General features: G+C 36.5%; 1 protein-coding gene and 1 long non-coding RNA gene across 4 annotated transcripts in view; one reads left to right on the top strand and one right to left on the bottom strand.

Moving 5' to 3' along the window:
- LOC129504403 (uncharacterized) overlaps nucleotides 1-22,012 on the top strand; it is a 50,467-nt gene that overhangs the window by 25,841 nt on the left and 2,614 nt on the right. Inside the window, exons 2-3 of one of the 2 annotated variants that reach the window (XR_008663350.1) lie at nucleotides 6,296-6,434; nucleotides 15,506-15,640. This is a non-coding gene — a long non-coding RNA (uncharacterized LOC129504403). The remainder of the gene's footprint in view (nucleotides 1-6,295; nucleotides 6,435-15,505; nucleotides 15,641-22,012) is intronic. The other variant, XR_008663351.1, reaches the window with a different exon arrangement.
- ABHD18 (abhydrolase domain containing 18) overlaps nucleotides 7,813-22,012 on the bottom strand; it is a 45,155-nt gene continuing 30,955 nt past the window's right edge. For both annotated transcript variants that reach the window (XM_055317084.1, XM_055317083.1), the window contains 6 exons: nucleotides 20,652-20,790; nucleotides 18,369-18,458; nucleotides 17,609-17,710; nucleotides 13,386-13,764; nucleotides 12,149-12,311; nucleotides 7,813-10,147 (listed from right to left, as the gene is read on the bottom strand). In XM_055317084.1, the coding sequence (XP_055173059.1) occupies nucleotides 10,096-10,147; nucleotides 12,149-12,311; nucleotides 13,386-13,764; nucleotides 17,609-17,710; nucleotides 18,369-18,458; nucleotides 20,652-20,790 (925 nt within the window). In that variant the 3' untranslated portion in view covers nucleotides 7,813-10,095. The remainder of the gene's footprint in view (nucleotides 10,148-12,148; nucleotides 12,312-13,385; nucleotides 13,765-17,608; nucleotides 17,711-18,368; nucleotides 18,459-20,651; nucleotides 20,791-22,012) is intronic.

The raw sequence follows: 22,012 nt of genomic DNA, 5'->3' as shown, positions 1-22,012 counted from the left end.
GCCCAGGGCGTGATCCTGGAGTCCCAGGATCGAGTCCTATGTTGGGCTCCCTGCATGGAGCCTGCTTCTCCCTCTGCCTGTGTCTCTGCCTCTCTCTCTTTATGTCTTTCATGAATAAAAAACAAACAAACAAACAAAAACTATAGAGAACAAACCTCTGGTTACCAGAAAAGAGGTGAGTGGGGGAACGGATAAAATAGGTGATGGGGATTAAGAAGTGCACTTCTAGTGATGAGCACCGGGTGTTGTATGAAAGTACTGAATCACTATATTGTACACCTGAAACTAATACTACACTGTATGTTAACTAACTGGAATATAAATAAAACCTGAGCCTGGGTGGCTCAGTGAGTTAAGCATCTGATTCTTGATCTCAGATCTTGATCTCAGAGTCATGAGTTCAAGCCCCACACTGGCTCCATGCTGGGCATAGGACCTACTTAAAAATTAATAAAAACAGAAACTAAAAAAAACAAAAACCAAGATCTGATATTTGTTACTGGGGTGTCACTGATTCCAGGCCCTCTCAGCTGTCAGAGAAAGAAAATAGATGTATATTTTAATACATAAAAAATATGGGTTTCTAGACATTTTCCATTCTCTCCTGTTTCTTGGTTATTTATTTGCTGATATAATCTTACCTTTTCACCTAGAATTTTTATTCTTTCTCAAAGATCTTAGGGAATCTTTTAACCCTGGTGACCTACCTTGCCTAATTCTCTCCATCCTACTTTCCTCTAATACTAGTATATCTTCTCTTGTGTTGAATCTCTGGTTTTCTGGTTCCTCTGATTTCCTTTCTCTTGGTTTTCTTCCCAGTTTGGAAGCAGGACATCCTCTGATAGCTTCCTTAGAAAGGGGTAATAGGAGGTTTTGAAGCTTGTATATCTGAAAGTTCTCTTCTCACTTTTATCCCCTCAGTTTTTATTTAAATTCTAGTTTGTTAAAATACAGTACAATATTGGTTTCAGGAATAGAATTCAGTGGTTCATCACTTACATACAAGTGCCCTTTTAATACCCATCACCCATCTAGCCCATTCCCCACCTACCTCCTTCCAACAACTCTGTTTATTTTTTATCATTAGGAGTCTCTTATGGTTTGTTTCTTTCTCTCCCTCATCCCCATAAGTTCAGCTGTTTTGTTTCTTAAATTCCACGTGAGTGAAATCATATGGTATTTCTTTCTCCGACTTAGTTCACTTAGCATAATGCCTCTAGCTCCATCTATGTCATTGTAACTGGCAAGATTTCATTCTTTTTGATAGCTGAGTAATATTCCATTGTATATACATACATACCACATCTTCTTTATTCATTAGTTGATGAACATTTGAGCTTTTTCCAGTTTGGCTATTGTTGACAATGCTGCTATAAATATTGGGGTGCATGTACCCCTTTGAATGAGTATCTTTGTATCCTTTGGGTAAATATCAAGTAGTACAATTGCTGGATCATAGGGCAGTTCTATTTTTAATATTTTGAGGAACCTCCCTACTGTTTCCAGGGTGGCTGCACCAGTTTGCATTCCCATCAACAGTGCAAGAGGGTTCCCCTTTCTCTGCATTCTTGTCAACACCTGTTGTTTGGCTTGTTAATTTTAGTGATTCTAACACGTATGAGGTGGTATCTCATTATGGTTTTGATTGTATTTCCCTAATGATGAGTGATGTTGAGCATCTTTTCAAGTGTCTGTTAGCCATCTAGATGTCTTTTATTTATTTATTTATTTATTTATTTATTCATTCATTCATTCATTCATTCATTCAGAGAGACACACAGAGAGAGAGAGAGAGGCACAGACACAGGCAGAGGGAGAAGCAGGCTCCATGCAGGGAGCCCAACGTGGGACTCGATCCTGGGTCTCCAGGGTCACACCCTGGAGTGAAGGTGGCGCTAAACCGCTGAGCCACCCAGGCTACCCTAGATGTCTTCTTTAGAAAAATGTCTATTCATGTCTTCTGCCCATTTCTTAACTGGATTAGTTGTTTTATGGATATTGAGTTTGATAAGTTCTTTATAGATTTTGGATACTAACCCTTTATTAGATATCTCATTTGAAATATCTTCTTGAGAAATTTATACAGAGGAAAAAAAGAAGGCCAGGTTGTAAAGATAGCAAGCAACTGTAAGCTTCTCTTTGGGAAACCGTACAAGAAAGACCAGCATAATTAGATGGGGAATGATTTAAAATTAAATTTTCCCGATGTTTATAGCAGCCATGTCCACAATAGCCAAACTGTGGAAGGAGCCTCGGTGTCCATCGAAAGATGAATGGATAAAGAAGATGTGGTTTATGTATACAATGGAATATTCCTCAGCCATTAGAAATGACAAATACCCACCATTTGCTTCAACATGGATGGAACTGGAGGGTATTATGCTGAGGGAAGTAAGTCAATCGGAGAAGGACAAACAGCATATGTTCTCATTCATTTGGGGAATATAAATAATAGTGAAAGGGAATAGAAGGGAAGGGAGAAGAAATGGGTAGGAAATATCAGAAAGGGAGACAGAACATAAGACTCCTAACTCTGGGAAACAAACTAGGGGTGGTGGAAGGGGAGGAGGGCGGGGGGTGGGGGTGAGTGGGTGACGGGCACTGGGGGGGGGCACTTGACGGGATGAGCACTGGGTGTTATTCTGTATGTTGGCGAATTGAACACCAATAAAAAATAAATTTATTATTAAAAATAAATAAATTTTGTTAAAAGTCAAACATATATAAAAAAAATCTGGCAAAATCATTGTTATGTTGCTTGGCTGATCTCTCTACAGAATTTGGAAAAAAAAGTTTTAAGTGCATAGGAAAAGAAGCAATTCACTACAGGAAAACAAAGTGTAATTTAATAGAATATGCTTAGCTCAGCAGTGAACAATTTTTACTTAGTCATAGTAATATAAATATTATATACTCATTTGAGGGCAGCCCAGGTGGCTCAGCGGTTTAGTGCTGCCTTCAGCCCAGGGCATGATCCTGGAGATTCAGGATCGAGTCCCATGTCAGGCTCCCTGCATGGAGCCTCCTTCTCCCTCTGCCTGTGTCTCTCATGAATAAATAAATAAAATCTTAAAAAAAAAAAGTGTTGGACACCTAACTGACTCAGCCACCCAGGTGCCCCTTACACTGTGAACTTTTAAACAATTGTTTTCAAAGAGGATATTGCAGTCATTCTGAGAAAAGATAATGAAATCTTGAGCTAAGACTGTGTAATGGGTTTGGAAAGGAGCAGAAGACTATTGACATGTTTGGGAAATAACAAGCCTGGGAACTGAGTCGGTATGAGAGGAGAGTATAAGGGTCAAGGATGTTCCTTTTTGTTTGAGTAACTGGATAGGTGGTGGCTACCAAAAACTATATAAATAAAGAAGAATGGATTGGGAGAAGCTTAGGAAACTCCTTACAGGTGACAGGGATAATGAGTTCAATTTTGGATATTTTGAGTTATCAGATACCTCTAAGTTGACTTTAGAGGTTACTGAATTAAGATATTGATGGAAGTTAAGTCAGCAAAGTTAAGCTTAGAAGATAAAACATAGTGTACATCTCTGTTCTAAAAATTGTATTTAATGAGTGTTAAAGAAATTGAGGAATTTATTTAGGAGCTAGCAAGTGTTAGGACTGACGTGGTTTCCAGTAAAAGTTAGGATGAAGAACACATTGGGATGCTTAAAACTCATAGGGATGTTGTATCCAGTGGTAGAACTGAGAAGAGTAAGACTTTTCCATCAATTTAAAAGAAATATTTGAAAATCAGTTTATATAGGGGATGCTTAGGTAGTTCAGTTGATTGATGTCAGACTCCTGATCTTGGCTCAGGTCAGGTCTTGATCCTCACGGTTGTGAGTTCAAGGCCTGAGTTGGGCTCCATGCTCTGTGTGGAGCCTATTTAAAAAAAAAAAAATCAGTTTATGTAAGTTGGTCAAAAAATTTGGGAAATATGGGGATCCCTGGGTGGCTCAGCGGTTTAGCGCCCACCTTTGGCCCAGGATGTGATCCTAGATTCCCGGGATCGAGTCTCGCATCGGGCTCCCTGCAAGGAGCTTGCTTCTCCCTCTGCCAATGTCTCTGCCTCTCTGTTTCTCATGAATAAATAAATAAAATCTTTTTTTAAAAATGTGCATTTGGTTAATCTTTTCCTCCTCTATTCTGATGAATTCAGTTCAACGAGAGACATGATTGCCTACGTTCTAATTTGAAAACCTAAAGACCTGGTAAGTGTCATGACACAGAAGAAAATTACTAGCCTAGCCCCCAGAATCTTTATTCATTTTTGAGATACAAAAGAGTGATTTAAAGACATGACCCTAAAGCAGAAATATGAGCAAACCCCAGATAGTCCTGATGGTACAATTCTGCAAGTGAACACAACCCTGTATCTTCTCAAAGTAGATTTTATTACTCAAAAGGGCTTCCCAGTACATCTCTGATTACCATTTTCTTCTACTTTGTAATCTAAGATGGCATTGGTATAAAATAACATCTAGAAAGAAGCCAGTGAAGTAATAATGTACAAATGTATTTATAGTTCCAAGTGAAAAATAAATTTGCATTCCATACTATCATTGTCTCTCAATTAGCCAGTTGTTTTGTTAAGGAGTTGTTGATGTGGGAAACAAAGGCAGTAAAATTTTTAAATTTCCTTACCATCTACTGCCCGTTGACAAGTCCTTGAAACAGGCAGAGTGACATTTCTCTAGGGGCTTAACTGCTTCAAGGTTGATACTTTGCTAAGGACAAAAGGCAATCCTAGCCCGACCCCCAGGATCCTGTAAGTCTACTTTAACATATAAAAATTTCTTTGGAAAAAAAAAATTCCTTTGGGAAATAAATAAATAAATATTCCTTTGGAAACTTCCTTTATCTCTACTCGCACCCCCCCCCCGCCCCACCACCACCAAGATACGTGTTGGCAGTCATCCCTCAAGCATGACCCACCAATATACATCTGAAGGGGCTCACGACTGAGTTTTTGCTAGCCAGTAATACAGGACCTTTCCTGACAATAGCTGGCCTCCTCAAGATCCTGGAAACCTTGTTTCCAAAATACCTGGGAGGCTTCCACTATTCCCTTCCTGCTTCCAACTTTCAATGGGCCACTCCTCATGACCCCCGTGCAGCTCTTTCTGCTCTTTCAGGTCTTGTCCCCCTGCCCTAATAAAACCACTTTTTGTACCAACGACGTTTCAAGAATTCTTTCTTGGCCATCAGCTTCCAACCTTGACATCTTCCCTACATCATTGTGACTTGAGGAAAGAATGCTCATGTTGAGTATCTGCCTTCTGCTCATGCTCAAGTCATGACCCTGGGGTCCTGGGATCGTGTCCTGCATCAAGCTTCTTTCTTTCTTTCTTTCTTTCTTTCTTTCTTTCTTTCTTATTTATTTATTTATTTATTTATGATAGGCACATAGTGAGAGAGAGAGAGAGGCAGAGACCCAGGCAGAGGGTGAAGCAGGCTCCATGCACCGGGAGCCCGACGTGGGATTCGATCCTGGGTCTCCAGGATCGCGCCCTGGGCCAAAGGCAGGCGCCAAACCACTGCGCCACCCAGGGATCCCCTGCATCAAGCTTCTTACGGGAGCCTGCTTCTCCCTTTTCCTATGTCTCTGCCTCTGTATCTGGCGTGAATAAATAAAATCTTAAAAAAAAAAAAAGTAAAGAATGCTCAGCAGGTGAAGCTGTTGAGTATTGGTTTAGAATTGAACTTTGTGAAAACTCAGGGCAGGATCAGTAATTGTCTTCTGCCTGAGTATAAGGTCTTAAAGTCCCATGTCATCTACTGGGCAAGGGAAATGCATCAAAGGTGTGAGTTGGTAACAAGTGTCTCTAAAACATACACTAATAAAGGCAACTATTTTATTGACTGAGATGGATGGAAAAGTCCAGGAGTAACTGCTCTGGAAATGAATGATTTCTAAAGACATGCTTTAGCTTTTCAAAGAGCATCATATCTGCGTTTTTAAAAGTAATTTCATAAGGTTAAGAAGGGAAGGTGTAATCTTTATGGTTAAAGAAAATAAAGGAAAGAGGTTAGCAGCTTGTCTCTGCTTTAAGTTGCCAAGATGAGTTAAAGTTTAAGATTTAAAGAAGCTCTGCTGCACAAAAGTGCCCAAATCCACCCCCAGCTCATCCTACTCACTAACACATCTACCCATAACAAAATAGCAGAAGCAAAAGGAACACAGGCCCTCTTGGCTACTTTAATACTTCTGAGGTGCAAAGAACACCCAGAATTATCAGGAATTCCTTTCCAAAATCTATGTTGATTTACTAACTTTACATTCTTTCAACAGCTATTCCTCTTCCTTGGAGACCTTTAAAGCACACGGTTCTTAAACCTGGCTGCACATTAGGATCGCCTAGGGAGCTTTAAAAATACCAACTGCAAGCCAACTGAATCTGAATCTCTGGGGTAAGAGAGATCCAGCATAGGTAAGGACACTCACTCATCTCTGCTTTTAAAACTCCCCAGGTAATTCTAATATGTTCCAGGCCTGAGAGCCAATTAGAGCCATGGCCCTTTGTTTCTTAAAGTGTAACCCTTGGACAGATCGCATCAGCATCCTAGGAAACTTGTTAGAAATACAAATTTCTCGAGCCCTGCCCCACTTACTGAATCAGAAATTCAGGATAGTGGGGTCTGGAAATCTGTGTTTTAACAAAGTTCCAGGTGATATCAATGCATCTAAAATCTGAGTACTACTGACTCTAATTAGCTGTTTTTGAAAATTTAATGTGTATTTGAACCATCTTATGCAAATGCAGATTCTGACTCAGTATCCTTGGAGTGGTGCTTGAGATTCTACATTTTTAACAAACTCACAAGGATGCTGCCAATCTACTGACCACACTTTGAATAGCAAAGGGCAGGATACAACTTTATTTCTATGGAATTATCTAGTACATTATATAGGAAAAACAGCTATACCTCAGTTAGTCACAGGTTTATACACAGAATAGACTTTTTGTGCTAAATTTACATTTTCTTTCCATTAACACAATCAATCTGGTGAATCTGCACATTAGCTCTCTTGGTTCTTTTTTTTTTTTTTTTTAAGATTTTATTTATTCACGAGAGACACAGAGAGAGAGAAAGAGAGGCAGAGACACAGGCAGAGTGAGAAGCAGGCTCCATGCGGGGAGCCCAACGTGGGACTTGATCCCGGGTCTCCAGAATCACGCCCTGGGCTGAAGGCAGGAGCTAAACCACTGAGCCACCCAGGGATCCCCACTCTCTTGGTTCTAAGGAAAATCTTTCTGGGTTTAGTTCCCAAATTTTCTAAACTGTTTTCAAAGTCCTTCATGAAATCATTGATTTCCTAGGATTCTCCCTATAAGAATATTCCTAGAATTAAGCTAGTCTACTCCTGCAAAATGATCCAAATGTACCTCTATTCCCTTTGTTTCATCTGCCAAAATCTATTTCCAAACCCAGTTTCTATAGCAGCCTCTGCCCAGCATCCTCATTTCTCAGTCCTACAGTTATCTCTAGATTTTAATTGCGTGTACATTTACTAGCATAAATCTAAATATATCCAAGAATTATATCTAATTATACAACATTCATATAAGTACGATCTATCAGAATGCTGGTTTCCCTGGGATCACATGTATTTTGGTGGGGGGAAATCTGGCTCTTGTTGCAGATACTGAATACTAACTATTCTGCTGGTCTCCCTTATTTCTGTCTTACCTTGTTTGGTGTATAATAGAACTAAGGAGGAACACACAATTCAAGTTTGAATACATTAATCAAATGTGACACAAGTATTCTGTTTTCAGAAAAAATCCTCTTGAATATATGAAATAATTAACTTTTTAAATAGACTTTTATTGTGAAGTATAAAATATCTGGAAATGATTTAAAATTTTTTTCAGTAACAGTGTTAGTTCAATAATCTTTATGAGAGAGCACCACATTAAAAATTACATTCATAACAATCTAAAATGCGTATGCTAAAATAATTAATAGTGATTACAACATTAGCAAGTCATGAAATTCAGAGGCTTTTCTAACCATAGATCTAAATCAGGAGTTTCAAACTCAAGTGTGTTCAGGGCTAAGACGGAAACACAAAGTAGTGAAGTAGCCTGATAAAAAAGGGAGTCTAGGAGACTGGCAAACTAGGGAATGCATGCTCAGTTGAAAGACTTTTCAAATTCAAGCAAATTTTGAAATATTATGCATACTGAATAAAACAGCTGTGGGCTAAGCTGCTTTGTATTGACTGCCAGTTTGCAACTCGGGCCTAAATGATTTTTTAGCAGTTTATGTACCCAATTTTCAAATTGGCAGACAGCATTTTAAAAAATGTATCTCTATATCTATAGATATAGATATAAAGCTTGAGTCATTATTTTGGGATAAATTGATAAAAAAAACTTTAAGAAAAGTTGTTTTGTACCTTAAATTAATAAATTTAGGAAGTTGCATGCATAATATTCTTAAAAACATCTGGTTAAGAAATGAAATTTTTAAAATACTCTTTCACATTTATTTGGGAAAAAACTAGTTATGCCTAAGAGTTAATTAAAATGAGATGAAATTTCATTCTTTTACTAATAGAAAGTCCTATATCACAGTACATTATTGCTTAGTAAGAAATATTTAGGTGAAAAATAAATATTGGTTTTACTAAGGCGTAATTCAGAAAGCAATTCAATCATATTGCCTCACTATATACTAAGAAAATGTTTGAAATTCAGTTGACAAAGCATTTTGCTTTATCTTTAAAGGGTATTTTGTTTGAGAATTTTCGTACATTTTATACTTTCGGTTAAAAGTAAAGGTTCTAGTCTGAAGATATAAAATTACTATAGACCAAATGGCTGTAACCAAATTGATTTGGTTTGCTATGTCAAAGCAGGTTTACAGAATTTACAGTTTTGTATACCACCAATGACTTCACATTAGTGACTTTTAAATAGCTTTTAAAAGTAAAGATGATGGAGACATTAAAGTGATAAATAAAATCTTTTAAATGGCTATGAAGGCACAATATAATTTAAGGTTCCTTGCTAGACCAGGAATACATATTTCAAAATAATCCATAAACAATACATATTTCAAACAAATAAAATTCAAATATATTTATTCCAAACCTTGATACAATTCCCAAAAATATTTTCTACCTTTTTCAAACATTTTAGATATTAGTTTTAGAAGTTTAACATAAAAAGAAAGCACCAAATCTAGCCATATAATCTCCCACTTAAAAAAGTTAGTAGTTATGGTATCTTTTTCTGTAAAGTAAAGTTCTATGGAACAAATAAATTTCATGTGGCCTTTAATTTCTGAAATGAAAAAGCCAAACCTGTTAAATATATCTACCTAAAGTTAGATGTTTAGCAAACCCAGAGTAGGTATATAAGAAATGTTAAGACACAGTATCAAGTAATGCAATAGGTGTTCCCTTATTTGCATTTTTCATGAATTAAAACTTAAGTAGGGGAAATATGTTTGGCATCATTTTTTAACCTAGTATTTGGGAAAGTTTTAAAGTCCAGCCAAGTCATATGCATCTTATCTGCATTCCCACATTTGTTTTATATTAAAACCACTTAAGTATGAAGCAATTGGGATTTTTTAGAATTCAAAGTTAACACTGATTTTATACATCATTAAGTATTTCCATGGCAGAAATTAAAGTTGAAGATAAGAAAAAACATGTTCTCAAATCAAGTCAATAGTAGAACTATCATATAAGGGTATAGAATACATGCTGATGTATTACACACTTAGTTTAAGTAGTTCTTTAAAAACCAATAAGTTTTCTATGAATAAATTTAATTAATAAATTATTCACAATTAAAAATATAGTTTTCATAAATAGTAACAACAGACTAGATATTGCATATATGGGATTCCCACAAAAACAATAACAAAATACTTCAACATTATTTTATCCAAATATTGGTTTACGATTATTCAAATATATTTAAAGAGCATTGTTGACTGATCATAACAATGAGTTCCAGACTAAATTGATAGCAATTAGATATTGTGCTGTCCGCTTGTTCTTCGTATCATCAAAGGATGAAATTCCTTTTATAAGAAACATGATGGCCATACTGGCTACATATAGTGATCCAATTAGTTAGCATATTTATGGAGGAAGCGTTCAAATGCATCATAGATGGCTCGTCTAAAATTAAATATGAAAGAAAAACTATAAGTAATAAGCATAGAAAGAAGACAGTACTTTTTTCAAAAAAGATTTATTTATTGGACAGAAAGAGAGTGTATGTGTGGGACCACAAGCAGAGGGGGCAGAAGGAGAAGCAGACTCCTCGCTGAGCAAGGAACCCAAAATAGGGCTCAATTCCAGGAGTTTGGGATCATGGCAGACACTTACCGACTGAGCCACCTAACTTGCTCAGATAGTACTTTTACTGTAAATTATTTCCAAAGTTACCTGTGACTTGCAACCTAACTTCATCTCCAAATAGCTCTGAAAGAGGCAGGTACCTAAGGGTGGGTGTTTGGATCCATGTAACTTTACTGCTGATAAAAAACCTCAAAAGTGCTTTCAGCTGATGGTGTATTCAGAAGCATTTTTTTTGTGCCTTAGAACTTATATATTTATGTATTTATATAATATATATGCAATATAAATATGTATGTCACTTGTTGAATATTATTTTTTTAAGTTTTTATTTATTTATTGAGAGATCCAGAGAGAGAGGCAGAGACACAGGCAGAGAGAGGAGGAGGCTCCACGCAAGGAACCCAATGCGGGACTCGATCCCGGGTCTCCAGGGTCACGCCCTGAGCAGAAGGCAGGCGCTAAACCGCTGAGCCACCCAGGGATCCCCAACTTGTTGAATATTAATTGGCCACATAACTTTTCTTTTTCCTTTTTAAAAAATTTATTTATTCATGACAGACACAGAGAGAGAGAGGCAGAGACACAGGCAGCCTCCGTGCAGGGAGCCCAACGTGGGACTCGATCCCGGGTCTCCAGGATCACACCCCGGGCTGAAGGTGGCGCTAAACCACTGAGCCACCTGGGCTGCCCCACATAACTTTTCATAATGTAGTATTCAACCTATTTTATAAATTATGATAAGGATGCTTTTTGTTCAGAAAAACACATGTTCTTAGCAACTGAACTAAAAGCAAAAGCCTTAGTTTCCAATTTTACCTTCATAAAGTGTTTTAATGGGATGCCTGAGTGGCTCAGCAGTTGAGTGCCTGCTGTCAGCCCAGGGTGTGATCCTGGAGTCCCAGGATGGAGTCCCACATAGGTTCCCTGCATGGAGCCTGTTTCTCCCTCTGCCTATGTCTCTGACTCTCTTTCTGGGTCTCTCACGAATAAATAAATAAATAAAATCTAAAAAAAAAAAAAGTGTTTTAATATTTTAATTGGACATTTAAGGTGATATCTAAGAGTTGAACTAAATTAGTGACAACATACAAATAATTATTTCTTGGATTAAAAAGAGGTGAAATATGTCAAACATATAGTACACACAATTCTTCTATTATATAGCTGTGCAACTGGCAGTTTTGAAACACATCATGCACAGGGCACTAATTTAAGTACTTTATGTGAACTTATTTAACCACTAATGATTAATATAGCTCAATGATACCTTTTGCCATCAAATTTGAATAGAAGTAGAAATAATATGGCCTATCAAAAAAATGGAGTCATAGAATAAGTTTTTATAACTTCTAATAAGTGCTAGAGTCATACAAGGTTATTAGCATTAAAACCAATATTTCACTTCTCATTTAAGGTTCAATATTCACATGCTATTAAAAAACAGTGCTGGATTTTTCTACAGATGCTCATGCCATTCTGAGAGAAGAAAGTGGAATGAAAAACTCATGATGAACCAAAGCAAGTTTTAAAACCCTGGTGTTCCTCCCTATATCCTAAAATACCTGGATATTAATATTTGAAGAGGATAGAAACACAAATAAAATATGCCTATCATATGCTGCTTCCCTAATTCTTTAAAGAAAAAGGAGAAGAAGAGGATGGGATAGGAAAGAGTACCACAATGTGATAACTGAGGGAGGCAGGGAGAAAAAAGACTAAACGTACAATAAAAATACTTGATCGTCTATATTTTTTGAGGCAAAAAAATTCCAAAAACTGAGAAAATAAATAGATACCTGTTTGGACCAATCATCTTACCTGAAGAGTCCTTGTTTAAACAGATAAGCACTAATATGACCCCCTTCTAGATATCGGATTTCACAACCGGGCCAAATTTCTTGTAGACTTCGAACTCCTGTTCGTGGAATATAAGCATCTTCTTTGGCTTGAACCACTATAATAAGGCTTGGATCAACTGGAACTTGGGATAGAATTTTAAAAGATGCAACATATATATATACTTTTAAAAAGCTCTAAGACTTTTGTACAAATAATATTAATCATATTAGAAAATGAAATACACCTGACAGCACACTAAGCAAAACATCTGTCAAACCTTTTAATTTTTTTAATTTTTATTTCTTTTTATTCTTTTAAAGATTTTATTTATTTATTCATGACAGACACAGCGAGAGAGAGTGGCAGAGACACAGGCAGAGGGAGAAGCAGGCTCCATGCAGGGAGCCTGACGTGGGACTCGATCCCAGATCTCCAGGATCATACCCTGGGCGGCACCAAACTGCTGAGCCATAAGGGCTGCCCCAAACAAACTTTTTTAAAAAAGATTTATTTATTTACTTATTTATTTGAGAGAGAGAGGGAGCGAGAGCACATGTACTAGCAACTGAGCTAGTGGGAGAAGAGGCAGAGGGAAAAGCAGACTCCCCTTTGAGCGGAGCCTGATGTGGGGCTCGATCCCAGGACCCTGCGATCCACAACCTGAACTGAAGGCAGCTGCTTAACCAACTGAGCTATCCAGATACCCCTAAAAATTTTTGATTAAGTTTAAAATCAACTATAATATATCATAATACCATAACATTTATCTCTAATACAATGAGATGAATACTTTTAAGAAGATACACAATCTAATATATTTTTAATTAATTAGATGTTTTTAGATTTTCTTTTTTTTTTTTTAAGATTTCTTTATTTATTTATGATAGACATAGAGAAAGAGAGGCAGAGACAGGAGGAGGGAGAAGCAGGCTCCATGCCGGGAGCCCGACGTGGGACTCGATCCTGGGACTCCAGGATCGTGCCCTGGGCCAAAGGCAGGTGCTAAACCGCTGAGCCACCCAGGGATCCCCTGTTTTTAGATTTTCATGGATAAAATATGATACAGTTAAATAGCCAACTTATTCTGGAAAATACATTCTAGAGCCAACAATAGACATACTCTTGAAAATAGGAAATTACTTTGTAAAGCAACCTTAAAAATATTTCAAAAGTTTTTATACATCAGCATTTTTAATTTCAATATAAAAATTGGTACCTGAGAAATTTGCCACATGAGTACATTCATCCATGACTCCTTTCATGAATATTAAAGATTCTTTCTGAAGATTGTTTCTTCTTTGTTCTTTACTAAGTAGGTGATATGACTGTGAATTGCAACTTGTATAATTACTTTTGTTGGTTGGAAGTGTTTGATTGAAGGATTCCATCTTAGAGGTGTCTTGCAGTAAGAGTCCTTCTGATGTGGCACTGATAGATGTTTTACTAGATTTATGGCACTCACTAGGTTTTTGGGATACAACTTGGTCTGTCATATCTAAATTTAAAGTTCTAGAAACCAGATTAAGGTTAGTTAGCTTGTCTGTGCTGATAGGGAAGCGTTTCACAAACTCTTGTCCCATTTTGAAAGAATCTGTCTGAATATACAAAAGAAAACATCATTTAGTATAAAATACATTTTATTTAAGAACCTTGTTAAAGACAAAACACAAATGTCCACCAATGGATAAATGAATAAATAAAATGTAGTACATACATACAATGGATTATCATATAATCTTAAAAGGGAATGAAACTCTGAAACATACTATGACATGGACGAACTTTGAAGACATGCTAAATGAATAAGCCAGACACCAAGGACAAATACTGTATGATTCCAACTTTTATAAGATACCTAGAGTAGTCAAAATCATAGAGACAGAGAGTTGAGTGGGAATTACCAGGGGCTGAAAGGAGGGGGCAACAAAGAGTTACTGTTTAATGGGTACAGGATTTCAGTTTAGTAAAATGAAAAAGTTCTGGAGATGGACTGTGGTGATGATGTACAGGGGTGATGGTTGCACAACAATGTGAATGCACTTAATAACATCGTGGAGCTGTATGCCTAAAAATGGTTGAAACAGTAAATTTTATGTTGCATATATTTTATTACAACTTAAAAAATAAAGAAAAAAGAGATATCAAGATTATTCTGAGGACTAGGATAAATAAATGACATACTATATTGCTGAATGTCTCCTATTAAACAGTAAAGGGTATCATTTAGTCTGCATCACATTTTTATTGCTAAGGTTTTGAAATCATGACCTGCCTTAATCTCAGAACTTCCAAAAGCCTTATAAGTGTATCCTGGCAGTAACATATCAGCCACCTCAAATCCCTTTCTCAGGTTAAATGAAGAAGAATTAGAAATTATCAAGGAAAAAAGAACACCTATTAAAATCTCAAAAGTATGTACTCAGTTTAAGGAGTTGTAAGTACAACATAATTTAAGTAAAGATAAACTTTGTTAGGGACTCCTGGGTGGCTCAGTGGTTGAGCGTCTGCCTTTGGCTCAGGGTGTGATTCCAGAGTCCCAGGATCGAGTGCCACTTAGGGCTCCCTGAATGGAGCCTGCTTCTCCCTCTGCCTGTGTTTCTGCCTCTCTCTCTGGGTCTCTCATGAATAAATAAATAAAATTTAAAAAATAAAATAAAAAAATAAACGTTTTTAAATACTAAGGGCAGAGTCAAAAGAAAAAAAATGACAACCTCAGAAAATATATTTGCAACTTATATGACAAAGAGCTAATTTGCTTTATTAAGAGCTAGAAGTGAATACAAAGCTCAAAACCACAATAGAAAAAGTGAGTAAAAAAAAAAAGTGAGCAAAGGACATGCACATAAAAGTCACCGACAGGGATCCCTGGGTGGCGCAGTGGTTTGGCGCCTGCCTGTGGCCCAGGGCGCGATCCTGGAGACCCGGGATCGAATCCCACATCGGGCTCCTTGCATGGAGCCTGCTTCTCCCTCTGCCTGTGTCTCTGCCTCTCTCTCCCTCTCTCTCTCTATCATAAATAAATAAATTAAAAAAAAAAGTCACCGACAATGAAATACAAACAGCTCTTAAATTTAGAAACATATTCAATTTCACTTATAATTAAATAATTAAATAAAAACAATACCAATTTTCACCTCAGGTTAACAAAAAACAAAACTTTTAAGTTTGCTAACACACTAAATTTGTGAAATTATGAGGAAACATAAACATGTTCCTATTGGTAGTATAAACTGACATGACTAGAATCAGATAAAATCTAACCACATTACAAGTGCAACATTTCTAGGAATTTATACGTCTTATGAAATGACATATGTACAAATTTCTTCATTGTAGCACTGTTTATTACTGGTGAAAAATGAGAAACATCAACAGGGTACTAGTTAATAAGTCATGGAACATCCATCCACATGACTGATTTTTATGCAGCAGTAAAAAAGGAAAAGGAAACATTTGTGTATAAAAGAAAAGGTAAGAAAAAAGTTCATATTTCTATTGGTTTGAAAAATTCCTTTAAATACTAATAAACAGCGGGTTATTTATTGAGGGAGATAAGAACTACACAAATTGGGAATAAGGGTAGGACTTGTTTAATTGTATGTCTTTTTATACTTCATGATGTTTCAACTATATGATCATACAATCTCCTTCAAAAATTAAAGAATGAAAAATTGGTTGAAAGCAAGAAAAAAACCAAACCCAACAACATGGCTCACAGAACAAATCACTAAAGTCATCCAGACCAAAGAAATGTAAAAGGGAAAGGAAGTTTAGAAACATTGAGAAATGTAAGATCAAGCACCTCAGAATTACTCAGAGTGGTACACCAACAACTTTATTTATTTATTTATTTTAAAGATTTATTTATTTATGATAGACACACACAGAGAGAGAGAGAGAGGCAGAGACACAGGCAGAGGGAGAAGCAGGCTCCATGCCGGGAGCCCGACGCGGGACTCGATCCTGGGACTCCAGGATCGCGCCCTGGGCCAAAGGCAGGTGCCAAACCGCTGAGCCACCCAGGGATTCCCCATCAACAACTTTAACTGCTTTTGACTGGAAAACAGTTTTAAAAAGAAGGAATAAAGAATAAAAGAATAAAAAAGAAGGAAGCCATCTTGAATTCCTTGACTATGCATTACTGTGAACTAGTTCCGACACAAAAAAAACTTGTATACAACTACCAAGAGTCAGAGGCACAAGAAAGTGCCGGGTAAGACCACACTGCCATTTTAGACAACCAAATTTTTTATTCTCTCTTTAAAAAGATTTTCATATTGAGTTTTCTCATAATTCTCAAATATAGGCATCTTTTTGATTATGAGGACACAAGGAACTAACTAGCAGGTAGAGGTATTTTGTAACCAAGTACTTAGGCAAGTAATTACCTTTTGAGGTTATACAAGATAGACTTTACAAGAATGAGATTTATAGTAGTATAATTATAAAAAGTCCTAAGAGTAGAGATTCTCTTTTTCTTTCTGAGATTTCTTGAGATTCTCAGTAACTTCCAAACTGAATGTGTAAAATTTAAAAATTCATAAAAGAAACAAAATTCATGAAAGGATTGACCAATCACCTTAGGAGACCAACCGGGAACCAATACATTATCCTGAAAACTGGTAAATTAAGGGAAGAATCAAATATTTATCCTGCCTTTCCTATATGAACTAAACTACTAGGTAACCAAATAATAGATAAGTGCCTTTTTATACAAGCGTTCAAACTAATAAATACAAAAGTATCAGCATTTTGCAGCCCTCCACTAATTAATAGACATAGCATTAAACATCAATGGAGGCTTACACCACAAAATAGAGACAACCAGACATTATGTGCTTCCTATACTCCTACCAAAGAAATAAAAACTGAATTTAATTGAGCTTTGAGACCCAGCTGCCAACTTCAGGCAATATAGAGCATGGGTGAACATGCTAAACTGTACCATGAGAATGCAATAAAAAACAGCTAGACTGTGAGAAACTCCACATGTAAATAACCTAAATTCTTCAATAGATAAATTATAAGGAAAAGGAAAAGAAGTGAATTTACAGATTAAAAGATACTGAAAAGCACATCAAATAAAAGAATTGTAGTGTCTAAGGATACACATTTGGACAATATAATTATTTTAAAGGTAGAAACAAGTAATTACTATAAAAATCAGGATAATGATAAATACTGGGGGAGAAGGGCTTTTTAATTAGGACACATGGAAGTGGTTTCTGAGTTAGGTGTTCAATTTCTGTTCCATTGTTCTAAGCCATACATTTGCATTACATGACTTTTTATATCTGTATTTTATTTTAAAATGAAGAATCTTAGAAACTAAAAAATAGTACTGCTTTTTTTAAACAAATTCGTGATTCTTTTTAAAAATTTTAATCATTAAACATAATCAACATTTCCCCCCATGTTATGCAGATTAAAAATACTTACTCCACAATATTCAAGCATGTGAATAATTTCTTCTTCATAAACTGTCTGTGTATAATACTGCTTTTCCAGCTCTCTCCAATTAATTGATTTACTCAGCACACCCTGAAATAACAAACTAAGTTAAGAACAAATTAGGCCATAAAACATTTTGTCCAATAATTTTATTATTAGTGTGCAGAAAAGAGTAAACATAGCAGGCTTGAAATTTCCTATCTTTAGAAAGTCCTGCTTGCAATGTTAGCCCTTGATAAGAGTCTGGAAACTTAACTAATAAACATTTCCTCACCCCAATATACATCTTCTAAATGATAAAGTGGGTCACTGCGCCTAAACTGCTTCTACCATGTAGTTTCTGCTGAACATGTACTTTCCATCTGGAATTTTGGTACATGTGAGACAGAGGGTGCCTAAGTGACTGACCCCTGAAACTCTGGACTGCCAGGAGCAATTGAGCTTCACTGATGGACATTTTGCACATACTATCACAACCCACTGCTGGATGAATTAAATACATCTTGTGAGATTCCAATGGGAGGTTGTGTTTGATTTCCTCTGGACTTTGCCCCATGTGCCTTTTCCCTTTGCTGATTCTGTATTGTATCCTTTTGATATAATAAGTCTTAGTCATGAGTAAGATTCTATGGCAAGTCCTGTGATTCCTTTTAAAGAATCACCAAACCTGGAGGTGGTTTTGGGAACCCCCAAAACAATTACCTTTAATTATATATACCTATCGAAATAGTAATTGCAATTAAATTACCGTAGTGAAGACCCCAGATGCTGTGGACCAAGACAAACATGGAATCAACGGCATGGGCTTAGGCCAGTTGGATACTGCTAAGGAAGCCATCTGCAATACGTTTATGAGTCAGTTAGAGAGCTTCTGTTTAAATTTCTATTCATTAAAATGAAAAGTATTTAATATTAAGCAGTAGTCTGGGTGGTAAATGGTGAGATAAGACATGAACACAAAATCTCTAAATACTTGGGGCACCTGGCTGGCTCAGTTGGTAGAACATGGAACCATTGATCTTGGGGTTGTAAGTTTGAGCCTCACAGTGGGTACAGAGATTACTTAAAAATAAAATCTTAAAAAAAAATCTCTCTAAATACTTATGAGAATGTCTAGTGACCTTCCTCTTAAACTCCCCAAATCATAAATTCAATAACAACATATAACTTCCCTCTTAGAAAATAATACAGTATATTGGAAAATTTTAAGTAATCTCAAGACCCTTCCCAGAGAACTACTTTCCTCGGGGTAAATATAGAGCAAATATGCTGAAATGTAGATGCTAGGCAGCAGGTTAATCATATTCATTACTGAAACGACTTGCTCAGGTACAGCAAAATCACAACATAGCATAAAATCTCAGACCTTTGAGGCTGACTGAACTACAAAGCAGATTATCTAACTGATATAAAGTAATGTAGTGTGTATGTTTAGAGAAGGGAAAAGTTACTTTTGTCTAGAGGAATCAGAGAAGGCTTCATGAAATGGCTTTTAGAGGAAATGAAAGATGAGATCTTGTCTTCCATATAAAAAAAGACAGTATGATCAAAGGCAATATGGTGAAAAAGTGCAAAGACAGGTAGGAAAACAGCCAATATACTTTAGTTTGGCTGGACAATTGGGACACATGTGGCCAATGGAGGGGGAGATAGTCAGGTTTGGAAGGATTGAATGGTATCAATCTTGGAGGTCCCTTTTGCTCTGTATATAATGGGGAACTAATAAAGAGGTCTGAGCAAAGGAGTGGTGACATTGTCAAGTGATACAAGGAAGCTAGAATGATAGTAGTTTACAGGATTGATTAGAGAGGGTAAGACCTGAGGTAGGAAAACCAGTATAGGAAGTAATTCAGGTGAAAGTTTTAAGACTCCAATCTAGGTCATAACAATGGAAACACTAGTAAGTTTATTTATTTATTTATTTATTTTTTATTATTTACTTATGATAGTCACAGAGAGAGAGAGGCAGAGACACAGGCAGAGGGAGAAGCAGGCTCCATGCACCGGGAGCCCGATGTGGGATTCGATCCCGGGTCTCCAGGATCATGCCCTGAGCCAAAGACAGGCGCCAAACCGCTGCGCCATCCAGGGATCCCACTACTAGGTTTAAAAAAAAAAAAATCCTTTTCTACCCTTCAAGTTCACTAATAATTTTTTTAAATTTTAATCAGTTTTTGAATATATATATATAGTTGTTGTTTCTTTTTAAATGTATTGAGTGGCTATATGGCCAGATAACAAACTAGAGCATATTATGAGCCCTTCCTGAACCTACTGCTTCATGGAGAAAACAAATTGCTAGACAAGTAATCACTGCAGTGAAATAAGTACTAATGAGAGATGAAGTACACTCTGGAGTTAGGATGGGAGTCAGGAAGAGCTTCTCATAGGAAGTAAGCTCTAGACTGGAACCAGAAGGGCAAACTGTGACTTGGCTAGGAATGACGAGGCCCCTGAGGGATGTCAGCATCTGGCATAGCTAGAGCCCAGGGCAATAGCAAGCCTTTGGCAGGTTTTAAGTAGGAGAGAACAGAGATGAGATTTAGGAAAATCACTCTAGTTATGTTATGGAGAAAAACTTAGAAGAAGATTAATGAGAGAAAAAGACAAGAGACAGAGAAACCAATTGGGAGGCCATCTGAGTACACTCTAGAAGACAAAGGTAAAACAAGTTGGTGACACTGGGGATAGAGATAAGATATAAATGAAAAGAATTTTCCAAATTCACTATCTTCACCAATTTAACAGCAAAATAAGGCATTTATACTTGAGATGTGAGAAGTTTTATGAAAAATCAACTTTTAATAAAATATTAAATCAATACCTGAGCTATAACTGTGAAGTAATACAATGTCTCCTTAAATCATACCAAAAAAATCATTATAATTGGAACAAAAATTTGAAACCGGTTTCTGCTTTTACCAAAACTAAAATTAATTCCATACCTCAAGTGAATTTTTAAAATAACTACATTCTCTAAATCTTATGAACATAACCATAATTAAATATCAGTTGAAATTAAAAGGCTTACATGTCCTCCCATGGATATTCCGGTCATTCCTAGAGGTCCATAACCCTCTCTCTCTAGCCAGTGCAAGAGAGCTGTAGATTCTAAAACAAGAGCTCCTCCCATCACAAAAAGGTCAGACACGTTTTTTAAGCTGGACCTTCTAGCCTCACAAGACAAAAGAGAAAATTACTTATGTATTTACATTTTAACATATGCAGATTTCAACAGGCAGCAAGATTTCATGTTTTTTTTTTCATGTTTTTCTTTTAAAGGACCAGATAGCTGAGTAAAACAATGAATAAATTGATGGAATTAGAGTGCTAACATTCTACAGTTAATTAAAACTTATTTTTAAAGCTATATCTGCCCTTTACTGAATCTTGATTGAATTTCAATTATTTAACTATTTTTGAAGCCCAGGAATAGTATCTATTCTTATTACTTCTAAAATCTTAAATATGTTGCTTATTTTCACAAAATACACAATTTATTAATATAATCAACTGGAAAATTTTGATTGTTTTTTAAAGATTTTATTTATTCATTCATGAGAATACACAGAGAGGAGAGAGAGAGAGAGGCAGGGACACAGGCAGAGGGAGAAGCAGGCTCCATGCAGGGAGCCTGACGTGGGACTCAATCCCGGGTCTCCAGGATCACGCCCTGGGCTGCAGGCGGCGCTAAACCACTGAGCCACCAGGGCTGCCCGAAAATTTTGATTTTTTAATTGTACAATTAACATGTTATTATCAGGGATCCCTGGGTGGCGCAGCGGTTTGGCGCCTGCCTTTGGCCCAGGGCGCGATCCTGGAGACCCGGGATCGAGTCCCACATCGGGCTCCCGGTGCATGGAGCCTGCTTCTCCTTCTGCCTGTGTCTCTGCCTCTCTCTCCCTCTGTGTGTGGCTATCATAAATAAATAAATGTTTAAAAAAAAAAAAAACATGTTATTATCAGTTTCAGCTGTATACATATATATGTATATAGACATACTCATTACTCAGTGCTCACCATGGTAATTGTAGTTACTGGCACTATATACAAGGTTATTAAAATGTTCTTGACTATATTCCCTATTGGTGTACTTTTCATCTCTATGACTTATTTATTTTATAATTAAAAGTTGGTTGGAAAAGTAATTTTTTATAAAAATACATATTTTGATTAACTTAAAGGCCAATTCAACTAGAATTTTCTGTCTTTAGAAATTAATTTTACATATAAGTACATTTCCTCAGAAGCAGCACTTACATAGATCTTTTTAGATACCAGAACCATTCTTATACAGACATACTTCATTTTATTGCACTTTTGAGATATTGTATTCCTTAGAAATTGAAGGTTTATGGCAACCCTGTGTCAATTAAGTGTACTGGTGCTATT

The sequence above is a fragment of the Nyctereutes procyonoides genome, unplaced genomic scaffold (genome assembly GCF_905146905.1).
Source record: "Nyctereutes procyonoides isolate TBG_1078 unplaced genomic scaffold, NYPRO_anot_genome, whole genome shotgun sequence".
NCBI lineage: Eukaryota > Metazoa > Chordata > Mammalia > Carnivora > Canidae > Nyctereutes > Nyctereutes procyonoides.
This window is presented reverse-complemented; position numbering and strand designations above follow the sequence as displayed.